The 14,639-nt window shown below is 37.8% G+C and overlaps 1 protein-coding gene across 15 annotated transcripts in view; it reads right to left on the reverse strand.

Annotated features, from left to right (window-relative positions):
* The window catches only part of PPHLN1 (periphilin 1), a 175,190-nt gene that overhangs the window by 157,776 nt on the left and 2,775 nt on the right, over nt 1-14,639 (reverse strand). For 13 of the 15 annotated variants that reach the window (XM_005206425.5, XM_024991876.2, XM_005206423.5 and 10 more), the window contains exon 2: nt 1,571-1,662. In XM_005206425.5, coding sequence (XP_005206482.1) covers nt 1,571-1,662 — 92 coding nt within the window. Of the gene's footprint in view, nt 1-1,570; nt 1,663-2,790; nt 3,045-4,679; nt 5,254-14,639 lie in introns of those variants that run through there. The other 2 variants (XM_005206420.5, XM_059886516.1) reach the window with 2 other exon arrangements.

Here is a 14,639-nt window from a genome sequence, read left to right on the forward strand (position 1 = left end):
GTAACTTTCTCCATGATTTTATCATGGGTATTTCCCATTGTTATATGAAACTGTATTTCCACATATAAATTTCTGTCTACATTTTAAGGCTCTACTAAGCTCTATAAATGTTATACTATTCAACACTTAAAATTGTTTTGAAGATTAGGAAGTTTATACCTCACTTACAGTAAGCAGGCACTAGCTAAATAGATAATCACAATAAATTATCATTTAAAGTAAGTCATCTTCTCTCTAAATATACCTTACTTTATAATCTGAAGCCATGTAAATGTGTTACAGAAGCTTTCATAGTGGCTCAGCAGTAGAGACTCCAGTATTTCTGCCTGGCAAATCCCACAGACTAAGAAGCCTGGTGAGCTTCATTCCATGGGGTCACAAAGAGTCGCACATGACTCAGTGACTAAACAACAACAAATGTGTTACATTAAAAAAAATCTAACTAGAAAAGGAAAAAAACAAAGTAAAACAAACCCAGCGGTACATATTCAGTTAATGGCATAACCACACAGAAAACCCTGTTAAGTATCCCAAATTTCTAATAGGATCTATCCATAGGAGAGTAAGGGAACTAAAAACAATCATTTTTAAAAAAATAATTCATACCTTTTCCCATTGCTGCATTAATCCTACATTTTGTTTATCACTTGTTTGTTCTAGGTAAACTATAAAATAATCCTATCAAGCTGAAAATATTTTTAAATTGAGATATGTACTAGAAACATCAAGTCTGTAAGCTAACCTGGAAAAAATGACATTTGGTAATAATTAAATCTGTCCCTTCTGAAATATGGTAGGCCTCTTCATTTTTCCACCTTAAATGACTTTAGATCAACCCCAAAGTAAGCTGTAACCTAGCAGAAATGACAATCATGAAGGTGGTATCACCCACCTAAGAGGGTTAGAGGATTTACTTATAGAAGTAAAAAACAATTAACATATAAACAAATATTTGTGCCTTTTGATGGTGTATAATGAATCCATAATATACTCATATACCATCACCATGAGCCCAATCCCCCTAAGCAAAAGTTTAAGACTGACCGCTTCTTGACCTTCCCCAGATCCTCCCCTGGATCTCTACGGAGGATTTTGAGGAGAGAGAAAGAACATACACCATCCAATAAACATTAGTGCCTACTATGTGCCAGGTTATAAACACAGTGCTGGGAATAAAAAGCAAAACAGCAAGCTCCTTGAGCAAAGAAAAGGACTGGCTCAAACTACTAACTCCCAGAGCAACCAAGAGAAAAGCAGCAGAAGAGCACACCAGAAGCTGCCTGCCTGTCCCTGAGGTGCCCCTTGCTGAAATACTTCTTTGTTAACTGATGGTCTGAGTTTTATCAAACCTCGAATTTTCTTCACAAATTACAATCAATACAAGCCCTCCCTTTTAGAAATTTAAATAAGAGATATAAACTATAGCTTTTCTACATAAATAAAATGTTATCTTTTATTTTCAAACTTTTGACTTTTAAAAGCTTGATCTACCTCCATTTCAGTTAGCTTTGACAGAGAAAATTCACTTGGACACTAGGTTTTGAATTATTCTAATGTAAGAACAACTTACACTGGCGTGACTTCGAGGAGATACTCTTTCTCTTGGAAGTCTTTCATAGTCATATCGTCCCTCAGAGCACATTTCATTTCCTCTGTAAGCCACTAAAGGATAAAAAAAGAAACCAGAGAATAATGGGTTTTAGGTTACTAGGAAATAAGTAAGAAAAGGAAAAGGTAAGTTATTACATTCTGATCCAAATATTTTCTAGAGACACTTAAGGGGGAATAAATGTAAGTGATCAAAAGGAAAAAAGAATGATTACAACAATTCTTCAAAAATAATTCTGAAATTTTCTTTAAAAGAAAAATGTAATAAAAAGTCCCACCTTTCTTCAATTTCCAAGGCTATGAAAAGCTTCAAAGACTATATGCCCATCAACTATGGGAAGATTCATACGACCACAACTTTTCCATTCTCATAGAGTAAAAATTAGAAAAGATTCATTTTAATGAGTAGTATGAGAGACTGATCAGCAAAGCTGAATGATGTGTACAACTGCAGCTTCATCTTTTCTACATCCTTAAGAGCTTACTGTCTCTCTGCACATCCAATGAAGTGGTTTTACCCGGAAAAAATACTAAGTAAACAATCCTGTAAAAACACACTCAACAAACCCTGAAAGAAACCACTCTTGATTTTTTGTCAAATCTATAATCTCATTTTAATGCCAAGGCACCTTTGTAAAATTTGAAATTAAAAGTTCTGCCAGGATTCTTCACATGTGGGAGGCAGAGAGAGACTCCAACTTTGACAGAGAGCTGACACATTCTGGGTAGAGAGCTAATGTAGTGTGATACAGAGTCCTGATGAAAGAGCATCTGCGAACAAATTAACAATGCAAACAAGAAAGAAGATGAGAATAGGGTGCAGGAAACAGCCCAAAAGTCATTTACATAAAACACGTAGTTGAGGAGTTGGCAAATGTTTCTGTAAAGGACCAGACAAATATTTTTGGCACTGCAGGTCACAGGTCTCTGTTACAACTGCTCAATTCTGCGATTTCATAACATGAAAGCAGTCACAGGCAATATATATAAATGTATGGGTGTGGCCATGCTCCAAAAACATTCTATCTACAAAAACAGGCAGGTAGCCCCAGAGTAGATGACAAATGTTTAACAGGATAGAACTGAAAGAGGGTAAAGTACTCATGGAGCAGTATAGATCTGTGAACCATACTGATGAGTAGACAGATGATCTTGAGCAAGAAGCAAAAATGGGACAGGTACCAAGTTAGGGCCTTTTAGTTCACGGAAAACAAGGCAACAAGTCCACATGCGTAGTCCACAGATCTGTGAAGAAGAGAAATATTTCAAAGACACACATTAAGAGATTTTTGGTGATTCTTTATGATGGAATACTAAGGGGGAGAAAAAAGAATGAACATCCCGGTTTGGCAGCACAGAACTGTAATATTCTAGGTTAGTTTAGGCTAAGGGAAAAATAAAGCCTGGAAGATGAGAGCAATATTTTTTAACACTATCATAGTATAATCAACCTTAATTTTCTCTTTAAAAAAAAAAAAAACTATAATGTGTTCTAATACAAACAGACCAAATAAAACTAACTAACTAACCAAAGGTGCCAGGGGAAATCTTAAGTTATAAATTAGCTTTTACTATTATGAATAAATTAACCCGAATTCCAACTCTATAATCAGACATTATTAACAATGTTATTTCAAAGTAAACAGTCTTTCAGGTAGAAGAATTGATGGAAGCTTAAAAGGAACTGGCAACATTACTTCTCCTCTCCTACCTTTACTGAATCCAGGTTTCAGTAAAAAAAGTTTCAATCTAAACAATGAGTTAGGTTTTATCCTACTTAAGATATAGTACACAGCAACAAACTGAAATCAAATCGCAGGGAAAAAAAAAACCCAACCACCCTAAAGAAAAACAGATATATGACACAGTTTACAAAAAAAAGGAATGCAACTGCCTAATCTTTTGAAAAGATGCTCACCTTTCTGCAAAATAAAGATGAAAACTAAAACTTTAATGGTGCAAAGCTCTGCAAAATCTAACTGTTTTGATGAGAATAAGAAAAGTGAAAGGGAAAGTCACTCAGTGGTGTCCAACTCTTTGTGACCCCATGTTTTACACAGTCCATGGAATTCTCCAGATCAGAACACTGGAGTGGCAGCCATTCCCTTCTCCCAGGCATCAAACCCATGTTTCCCGCGTTGCAGGTGGATTCTTTACCAGCTGAGCCACCCAGGAAACCCAAGAATACTGGAGTGGGTAGCTGTTCCCTTCTCCAGAGGATCTTTCGGACCCAGGAATCAAACCGGGGTCTCCTGCATTGCAGGCAGATTCTTTACCAGTTCAGCTACCAGGGAAGCCCAGGGTAAGGAAAGCAACATTCATACATTAATGAAATATAATTTGGAACAGACTGGAAACAATTTGACAGTATCTATTAAAAATGTTAAATACACATACGCCTTGACCTGGCAATTCCCATCTACATTATACTTGTACATGTGCATGGCAAAGACTGAAAGCCACCTAAAATGTCCCTCAGGAGGGTACAGATTAAATGAAATATTATACATTCATATAAAGTAATTCTATGCAAACCATGTCAAGGAAAAGTAATATACATAACAACATAGAAAGACTGTCACAATAGACTGCTAAGCAAAAAAAAGCTAGGGAAGACTAACATGCAGAGTATGCAGACACCTTGGAAGTAAGAAAGCAGGATGTGAATAGACACAGACTTATGCATCGACTACTCCTGGGAGTATAAACACGAGAGCCTAGCCGTGCCTGCCTCTGGTGAAAATGAGATGGCCGAAGTACAGGAGGGTAAATATTTTCACTGCACGTGTTACACACCTTATTATTATAAAAACAGATTATTGTTTTTAAGGGTCCTGAAAATCATTCAATAAATAAAACATGTCAAGTGATGGCAAAAATTATGAATATAAATTAATGAACTAAAGGAGAACATAAGGAAAAGTAAGATTTTATAATTAATGAGAAAGAAAAACTATAAGAGCTCTAAAGAAATACTATATAGTTTCTTAACAAGATGCAATACTAAATTGCTGAAATCTACTGGCTTCCCACACCAACAAAAATGTATGAATAATTACTATTCTACTTACTTGAGTCCTTTCAGGAATCAAATTTAAAGTTGTCAACAATTTCCTGTAGGTGGGGGGGAATTCAGACGCAAGGATTTGTGTCTGTACATACCAATGGAGAAATATAATTAAACTTTGATTCATTTGTACAAGCTCTCAAAAAATTATGTGCCTTAATAAGCAAAACTCCCTTCAAACACACCTTTGAAAACAGAATATATTATTTTGACCACCAGAGGCCACTCAAGTTTCATAAGAACAACATTTTGTTGTCAAGAAGATTTCTAGTCCTAATTTTCTAGTCCTAATTTTGCCAACTGAGAGGTGGACAGGGTATCTCTCTTATCCTTTCTCTGAAAGGACTGCACTAGATGCTGAAGGTCATTTTCACCTAGAAAACTGGCCTTAAAGCATTTCACATATTGAAAGAAAATCTGACATCCTTAGTCTGGAACACCCTACATTTTTATATTAGTAATAAATGGTCCCGTGTTCAAAAGTAATCCCAGTATCAAACCAATAATCATCAGCTCATCAAAGAACACTCAATTTATTAGGTGTTAAGTATGAAGGAAAACTTTTAATGACTTTCCTTCAAAATATACAAAGTACACTGAGCAACCTTACATAAATGAAAAAAGAAAAAGGCATGTATGACTCATGATGAAATTTGCAAATATCTCAAATATTCTTAACTTTTAAAAAAAGTAACTAACTCTACTCAAGGCTCTAGCTCTATCTACCACTTTGCATGAAATACAAAGGACAGAGGAGTGGCTCACCTAATTTCCGTACAGAAATTCTGAGAAGTGCCTCACTCGCTGAGTGAAGATATAAGACTGTATTTATAGTCTTAAATTTATAGGTCACTCTTGATCTAGTTCCCTTTTATTGCCTGGCAGGTTGGAAGACAACAAAAACTTTATTGCAATTACCTCACAGTATTTCTACTTTAATTAATCAATCCACAACTTACAGAAGCTAAGGATGAAAAGTAGCAAAGAAAGTGAAAGTAATTAACTTTGATGAAGCCCAACAACTGGAAATAAAGCAGCTGCTGCTGCTGCTACTAAATCGCATCAGTCGTGTCCGACTCTGTGACCCCATAGAGGGCAGCCCACCAGGCTCCCTGGTCCCTGGGATTCTCCAGGCCAGAACACTGGAGTGGGTTGCCATTTCCTTCTCCAATGGATAAAAGTGAAAACTGAAAGTGAAGTCGCTCAGTCGTGTCTGACTCTTAGAGACCCCATGGACTGCAGCCCACGAGGCTCCTCCATCCATGGGATTTTCCAGGCAAGAGTACTGGAGTGGGGTGCCATTGCCTTCTCCGAATAAAGCAGCTAGAACAAAGCAAAAATTAAGAAACATAATCATAAAGAAAGTCAAAATAGCACTATCTAGAATATACATCATCAAGAGACAAGAGACCAATTAAATTCATTTGTGGAAGAGCTAAGTGTAAAGAAATGAACCACAGAGTTAAAATCCAGAGACAAGAAACGAACTTAAACAAAAGCAAATTTATTAGGTAGGGAGTTACTGTTAACAGGTATGTTATTTCACTTTGGGGAGATGACGAGCCCTGGGTGGTGGTGATGGCTGCACAACGTGATGAAACTAAGGCCACCGAATCCTGTGCTCAAGTGGCTAAAACGGAAAATTTTATGTGTGTTTTATCACAATTCTGTAAAAAACTTTAACATGAATTTATCCAGCATCAAACTCTCAACTGAATTTGCTGAATATATCTTCTGTAAGGCATCAAACTGTATTCTGAACTTAAATTCTACAACAAACAGCATCCACAAAACAGCTAGATACTACACTACTATTACCAAAACTTCAACTCCTAGTTAAATCTATGACAATTTTGCATGTTTGACTCCATACCTAATGATGCCCCAATATTCACCTTATCAGGAGCTATAAAAATCACAGTTTCAAGTAAAACTGTTTGGTAAATAAAGTAAATTCTCTTTACTTTAAAAAGTTGACATTTTTTAAAGATCTTAATTTAAAATTTCAGTTACTGTAATTATAGCAATGATTTTATAAAAGAAAATTAGTTTCCTTTGGATCTTCCCGACCTAGGGATCAAACCCAGGTCTCCTGCATTCCAGGCAGACGCTTTAACCTCTGAGCCACCAGGGAAGCCCCTTCCTTTACAAATAAAAATACATATTTAATTGTCTATATCACTGTGATTAAATATAAACATTAGGCTACAAAGCAATCTCTTATAATCATTTCACTTTTTTAAGTTATTTCTTACTAGTGAATACACCAAAATATTAATATTTTTAGTGAATTTGTAAATTTGGTGAATTTAGTAAATTTAGTGAATTTTTAGTGAATTTGCAGGTATCTAGCTTTTAAACATTCTCTTCCCATACCTATTGCTTTTATAAAACAGCAATAACAAAATATAATCTTTATTATCTAAATTACTATGTATTTTCAGAATAAGTATATAAAATAGTAGAGCACAAGATAGTGGTGAAATTAAATAGAGCTTCGTGTAGCAAAATAATTAGCATCCACTAGTAGAAAACACCCCTTTCATTCTCAAGAAACCTATATAAGTGGGAAATGTAGAAATATAAATAGACAACTCCATATGCAACCATGTACTGTTAGTAAAACAAAACAGAAGATATAGTTTGATGATTACCTGCAAAAGAAAGGAAAAAACAATGGACATAAAGAAAATGGACTTTAGCTAGATTTTAAAATAACAGCAAAGGGAAAAGGTATTAGAGCAGGAGGATATGATGAAGCTAGTGTAGGGCAATGAGGGAAGAATATGCCAGTATCATCTTGAATTCAAAGAGTTTGTGTGTAATTTTTGAAGCATTTAAGAATAAGTGATGAGCACAGCAATTTTCAGAACAGAGGCACATGTTTATGACATTACCCAATTTAGGCTATTGACCCCTTCTGTAATTGAAGCTCATCAGCTAAATTAAACCAAGGAGCTCAGACTCCCAGCAAAGTGAAGTGATGATGTTTGTTTACCTGTCATCACTTCACTAACCTCCAACCATTAGAGGAGTATCAGAAGTAAACTAGTAAAGTTCTCTAGTCCAACACCACATGAAAACTGAAGAATACAACAGAAAAATGGAAGGACCCTCTACATCACAGTTAGGCAGAGAACAGAATTAGAATTCAGTGTTGGGTAGGCTTCAGAAGTTTGCTAATAACCGATACTCCCTTTCATGGATCACAGCCTTGTCATGGGGAAGGGGCTTCGGTAACTCAACGAAGATATGAGCCACGCCATGCAGGGCCACCCAAGATGGACGGGTCAAGTGAAGAGTTCTGACAAAACATGGCCCACTGTAGGAGGAAATGGCAAATCACTCCAGTAATCTTGTTGCGAGAACCATACAAACAGCACAAAAAGGCAAAAAGATATGAAACCGAAAGATGAGTCCCCCAGAAAGGAAGGTGTCCAACACAGAGGAGAGCAGAGGGCAATTACTAACAGCTCCAGAAAGAATGAAGCTGCTGGGCCAAAGTGGAAACAACGCTCAGTTGGGATGTGTTTGGTGGTAAAAATGATGTCTGATGCTATAAAGAAGAATACTGCATGGGAACTTGGAATGTTAGGTCCATGAATCAAGGTAAATTGGATGTGGTCAAGGAAATGGCAAAGAGACATCAAGTGTGAACATCAACATCTTGTGGAATCAGTGAACTAAAATGGACAGGAATGGGTGAATTTAATTTAGATGACCATTATATCTACTACTGTGAGCAAGAATCCCTTTAGAAGAAATGGAGTAGCCCTCATGGTCCACAAGAGAGTCAGGAATGCAGTACTTAGGTACAGTCTCAAAAATGACCAAATGAGCTCAGTTCATTTCCAAGGCAAACCATTCAATATCACAGTAATCCAAGCCTATGCCCCAACCAGTAATGCTAAAGAAGCTGAGGTTGAACAGTTCTATGAAGACCTACAAGATCTTCTAGAACTAACACCAAAAAAAAGATGTTAGTTCTTTTCATCATAGGGGATGGAATGCTAAAGTAGGAAATCAAGAGATCCCTGAAGTAACAGGCAAATTTGGCCATGTAGTACAAAACGGAGCAGGGCAAAGGCTAACAGAATTTCGCCAAGAGGACACACTGATCAAGCAAGCACCCTTTTCCAACAACATAAGAGACGATTTTACACATGGGTATCACCAATGGTCAATATCAAAATCAGACTGATTATATTCTTTGCAGCTGAAGATGGAGAAGTTCTATATAGCCAGCAAAAACAAGACCTGGAGCTGACTGTGCCTTCAATCATCAGCTCCTTACTGCAAAATTCAGGCTTAAATTGAAAAAAATAGGGAAAACCACTAGGCCATTCAGGCACGACCTAAATCAAATCCCTTATGATTATACAATGGAGGTGACGAATATATTCAAGGGATTAGATCAGGTATACAGAGTGCCTGAAGAACTGTGGACAGAGGTTCGTAACACTGTATAGGAGGCAGTGACCAAAACCATCCCAAAGAAAAAGAAATGCAAGAAGGCAAAGTGGTTGTCTGAGGAGGCTTTACAGAATAGCTGAGGAAAGAAAAGAAACAAAAGCAGGGAGAAAGAGGAAGATATACCCAACTGAATTGATAGTTCCAGAGAATACTGAGAGATGAGGACTTCTTCAATGAACAATGCAAAAAAAAAAAAAAAAAAAACCAGAGGAAAACAGTAGAATGGCAAAGACTAGAGATCTCTTCAAGAAAACTGGAGATATCAAGGGACTATTTCATGCAAGGATGGGCACAATACACAACAGAAATGGTAAGGCTCTAACAGAGGCAGAAGAGTTTAAGAAGAGGTGGCAAGAATACACAGAAGAACTATGCAAAGAAGATCTTAATGAAACATATAACCATGCTGGTGTGCTCACTGACGTAGAGCCATACTCCTGGAGTGTGACGTCAAGTGGCCCTCAGGAAGTATTACCATGAACAAAGCTAGTGGAGATGATGGAATCCCATCAGAGCAATTTAAAATCCTAAATGATAATGCTGTTAAAGTGTTGCACTCAATATGCCAGCAAATTTGAAAAACTCAGCAGTGGCCACAGGACCGGAAAAGGTCAGTTTTCATTCCAATCTCAAAGTAGGGCAGTTCAAACTACTGCACGATTGCACTCATTTTCCATGCTAGTAAGGTGATGCTCAAAGTCCTTCAAGCTAGGCTTCAATAGTATGTGTACCAAGAACTTCCAGATGTACAAAGTGGGTTTAGAAAAGGCAGAGGAACCAGAGATCAAATTGCCTACATCCACTGAATCATAGGAAAAGCAAGAGAATTCCAGAAAAACATTGACCTCTGATTCACTGAGCACACTAAAACCTTTGACCATGTGGACCGCAATTTTCCACAAATTGTGGAAAATTCTTGAAGAGATAGGAATACCTGACCACCTTACTTGTCTCCTGAGAAACCTACATACAAGTGGGTCAGAATCAACAGTAGAGCCTTACATGGAACAACTGACTGGTTCAAAACTGGGAAAGGAGTACTTCGAGATTGTATTTTGTCACCCAGCTTATTTAACTTGTATGCAAAGTACATCATGCAAAATGCCAGGCTGGATGACTCACAAGCTGGAATCAACATTGACAGTAGAAATATTAACCACCTCAGATATGTAGATGATACCACTTGCCGAGGTCCAGCCCCGGCTGATCCAGGGTATTCGAAGGAGAGACGGCCTAGGCGACCTATTCAAATGTTAATTAGAGATATAAAGAGTAATAGAATGAGGATAGCTCAGTAGGAAAATTCAGTGGAGAAAAGAGGCTGAGTAGCTTGGTTTACGCGGAAAATCAATATAACCCGTGACACCAGGTTAGCTCTGACCACGGAGGCCGCAGGCACCCTCTCGAATAGCGGAAGGTGCCCCACCTTAAGACACCTTCTCGAGTGGGTCTTAGAAGCCCAGGCAAATAAATGGTCGCAGAGGATATCCGCGCTCCAGATGGAGACTTCAGCCCGAATGTGAAAAGAATGACAAGGGGAGACCAAGCGTTGGTGAGCAAGACCCGTAGCTTTATTTTCAACAGGGGCTTATATACCCTAAGTTACCCATAGAGGATAATAGGGGATGCAAAGTCAGCAGTCTTTGACCCTTATCAAAAACCAGGGTTTTTTTCCTGCAAATTTATCGTATACAAATGGTTTAGGTGATTTACATCATCTTCTGGCCAGAAGGCCTATTAACATTTTATGACTCTTGACAAGGACTTATCAACAAAGACTTATTTTCTCTAAGAGTAATTATTTTAAGGTTTGGCGCCATCTTCCGAAGATAAAATTGCATTCCTATAGAGTGGATGTGTAATGGGTTTACAACAAAGGAAAGAATTTATTACCTTAAGGGTCTAAAGTCACTAACACCAAGGCCACTACTTATTTTTTCTACATACCAACTATATTAATTAATACACATTCAAGGATACAATTCAGGGGATGTGGAAACTTGGCAACAAACATTGGCTCATCAATGAAATCCTTTACTAGTTTATTCTGACAGTTTCTAACTCTCTGAGAGGCTCTAAGCTATTTGAATATCTTAAGCTTCCCGTGCCTCTAGAGGCTGGGAGACTGTAAACAATCGTATGCATAGCTGTAGGAGTCCGGGTAAACTTGTCAGGCGAGTTAGAGAGCCATCTGAGGGGTTTGGATTTAAACACTCCTAGTTGCCCAGGAACTTTATTAATTGGAGCTGTAAGTCAACTCTTTGTCAGAGAGAGCGAGATGGTGGTGGGGGACAGCCCCCAGTAAAATCAGAGGTGAGCGCACAAAGCAGTAAAGTAGGCAGACTCTGGTTTTTTGGGGGGTAGATGCTCGAGAATATCCAGGGGGACTCCTGAGGCTCGATCCCGCCTTTGCGTATGCCCAGCCTCCTTCCTCATGACCTTTGTCACGAGTGGAATGTCTCTCGCCGGCTCCCGGCAACCACTCTGATGATACCACTCTTTGCTTAGAGGGACTAATGAGCCTCTTGATGAAAATGAAAGAGAAGAGTGAAAAAGTTGGCTTAAAACATTCAAAAAATTAAGATTATGGCATCCAGTCCCATCACTTCACAGCAAATAGATGGGGAAACAATGGAAACAGTGGCAGATTTATTTTCCTGGGCTCAAAGATCACTGCAGGTGGTGACTGCAGCCATGAAATTAGATGTTTGCTCCTTGGAAGGAAACCTATGACAAACCTAGACAGTGTATTAAAAAGCAAAGACATCATTTTATCGACAAAGGTCCGTACAGTCAAAGCTACTGTTTTTCCAGTAGTCATGTACAGATATGAGAGCTGGACCATAAAAAATGCTGAGCACAATATCCTCCTGTCAAACTATTTATGCTTTGATTCCACAGGTAAGGCATTAAGAGGAAGATCTCTCTAGTCAACTTCCAGTATTAAACACACTCAGGATAAATAGCTTTCCCTCCTTCCCCAATGCATTCCTTTCACTCTTTATATTCATTCAATAACTGATTTGATAGCAAACCACGGTGAGCAATTAGGTAACATTTCAGGCCTCTGCACTAGCAATTCCCCACCCAGAATGCTTTTCTCCAGGTATTTGCATGGTTAACCCTCAATGTCACTTCCAAAATCATCTTAATGTCATTTTTCTACCAGATTCCCCTAATTTAGCTATTTTTTTTTCATAGCACTAATCATCTAAGATACTAGATAACTCTGATGTACATTACTGGTCCCTTGCTACTAGGAATATGAACTATATGAACTACATTGTTAATTTATTAAAATTAAGCACTTAGAACAATCCATACAATGTATGTGTTCAGTATCCATGGAAAATATCTGTTAATGCTAATAACACGCCCTCTTTAGATAAATGATTCCCACACCTCCACTTCCTTTCAAGAGGATATCTCACAGCACCTCCAATTCAGTGTGCCTTCACAATACTCAGAAACCTGCTTCATCTCCTGTGTTCCCCATCTTGGTCAGTGATACCATATCGGATAACCAAAGGCCCAAATCAGAAACCTGAGTCACACAAGAACCCAAACTTACCATATCTCAGTTAACTAAAGCCAATTATTTCTATCACCTCAATATATAAGGCACATGTGTCTCCACTCCCCTATCCCAGCTGTCAAGGTCTTTGTTCATATCCTTTTAATCTAGTCATTGGACGCCCCCCCCCCCCGCCCCCGCAAAAGTAAAACACTGGTCTCCTTGCTTCTGATGTCACCTCCTACAGCCAACAACTATAGCAAGAGTTCTCATAAGACAACTAGTTTAAAAATCTCTCAGTGACTCCCCATTTCCTAAGAATGAAGTCTCCGCCTAAACTTGAAAAAGGCTTATTTTTGACTTTTCTCCTATCTCTCCAGTTTCACCTCCTACCAATTTCCAGACAGTCTCCAGAACCTCCAGACATACCAAACTACACTTTGTTCTGCAAGTATGCCACTATTTCTCATCACCCTATCATGGCAACCTTTCTCCTGCCTAGAATATCTTTCTTCAACTTATCTGCCTTAACTCTCTACTCTTCCTTCAGGATTCAGCTAAAATGTAAGATTTTCTTATATTCTCCAGAAAGAGTGAAGTTTCTTCTTCAGGCCTCTTAAAGCACCCTGCTATATTAGAACTATATAGCATAATATTCAATATACTTTCCTTCCTCTCCTCCCTCCCAAACTAAACACCACTGCAAAGGCAATGACTGTGTACCTCTCTTATTTCTGTTGTTTAGCAGAGTAAAGGTACTTATTAAACATAGGCCAAATAAACGTATTATTCATATGCCCACTACATGAGCTATTCTGGAGAACCTAAATATTGGTTTTTACCTTTTGGTTATTCAGAAAACTTCCAATGAGCACTATTAGATTATGAGTCTTCTCACACTTCTCATGATACTAATGCCACTTCATTTTTGAGCAAACGGTACCAATGAGAATCCTTTAGCTCCAGCACCTAAAGCTGTGATTCTCAACCCTGTCTTCACATGAGGATCATCTAGAGAGCTTCAAAAAATACTAATACTTAGATCTTATTCTCTAAAATTTCTATATAGTTGCCTGGGACATTTCTTTTAAATCTTAAACTTATTTCACCTTAGGATATGATCCATTGACGTTAAAGCAAGGTAAACATATTCCTGATATTCTAAATTAAAATAAGTTTTTAATTGTTGGCCTGAGCCTAAAAATTACATAATACTATTTCTAATTGAAAAATGTTTAAAATTCCAGACATCTAAAACAAAAATAAATTTTACAATATAAAGTGTATGAGGAAAATAAAAACATTGGATGTCAACTAAAATGGTCAAAATAGAGCAAAAGAATCCACAGAAATTAATCACTGTTCAGTGCTCAGAGATAAATACAAGCAATGGCAGTTTAAAAAAGCCAAGAAAATTCAAATATAATCAAATATAAGATCACTTAAATGTGGATGAACAACAGTAAATGGTAGAATCCAAGAAACTGAATGGAAATGTGCCTAAGAAAGATACAAATAATGAGAGCAGAAGATTCGCTTTGCAAATGAGCGGAAATGAGCCTGCACAGGGACTTAACAAGCTTTCATTTCCTCCCCTGAAGTAGATATTATCCCTCCCATTGCAGAAAAAAACACAGAGGCTCTGAAAAGCTCAAATCTCAGAGGCTTAGGGAGCCTAGAATCAGACTCAGGCCTCTGTGACTTTAAAAGCAAAGCCTTTTCCACCATATCCCGTTGCTTCACAGAGCAAACAGGCAAGGGCAGAGAGAACAAATTCAAAGGCATTAAATGGCACAACAAAGCAAAAAACTAGAGGAGGAGTTCCCTGTAGGCTTTTAAACCTAGAAACAAAGTGAGAGGAAAATGCCATTCCAGAAGATTAACCTGAAACTACACAGGATGGATTGAAGGCGAAGAAGCTAGAGGAAAGACCGTCCTTGCTTCATAACGAACTCTATAACTCGGTACTGTTAAAGT

The sequence above is a fragment of the Bos taurus genome, chromosome 5, assembly GCF_002263795.3.
Source record: "Bos taurus isolate L1 Dominette 01449 registration number 42190680 breed Hereford chromosome 5, ARS-UCD2.0, whole genome shotgun sequence".
Classification (NCBI taxonomy): domain Eukaryota; kingdom Metazoa; phylum Chordata; class Mammalia; order Artiodactyla; family Bovidae; genus Bos; species Bos taurus.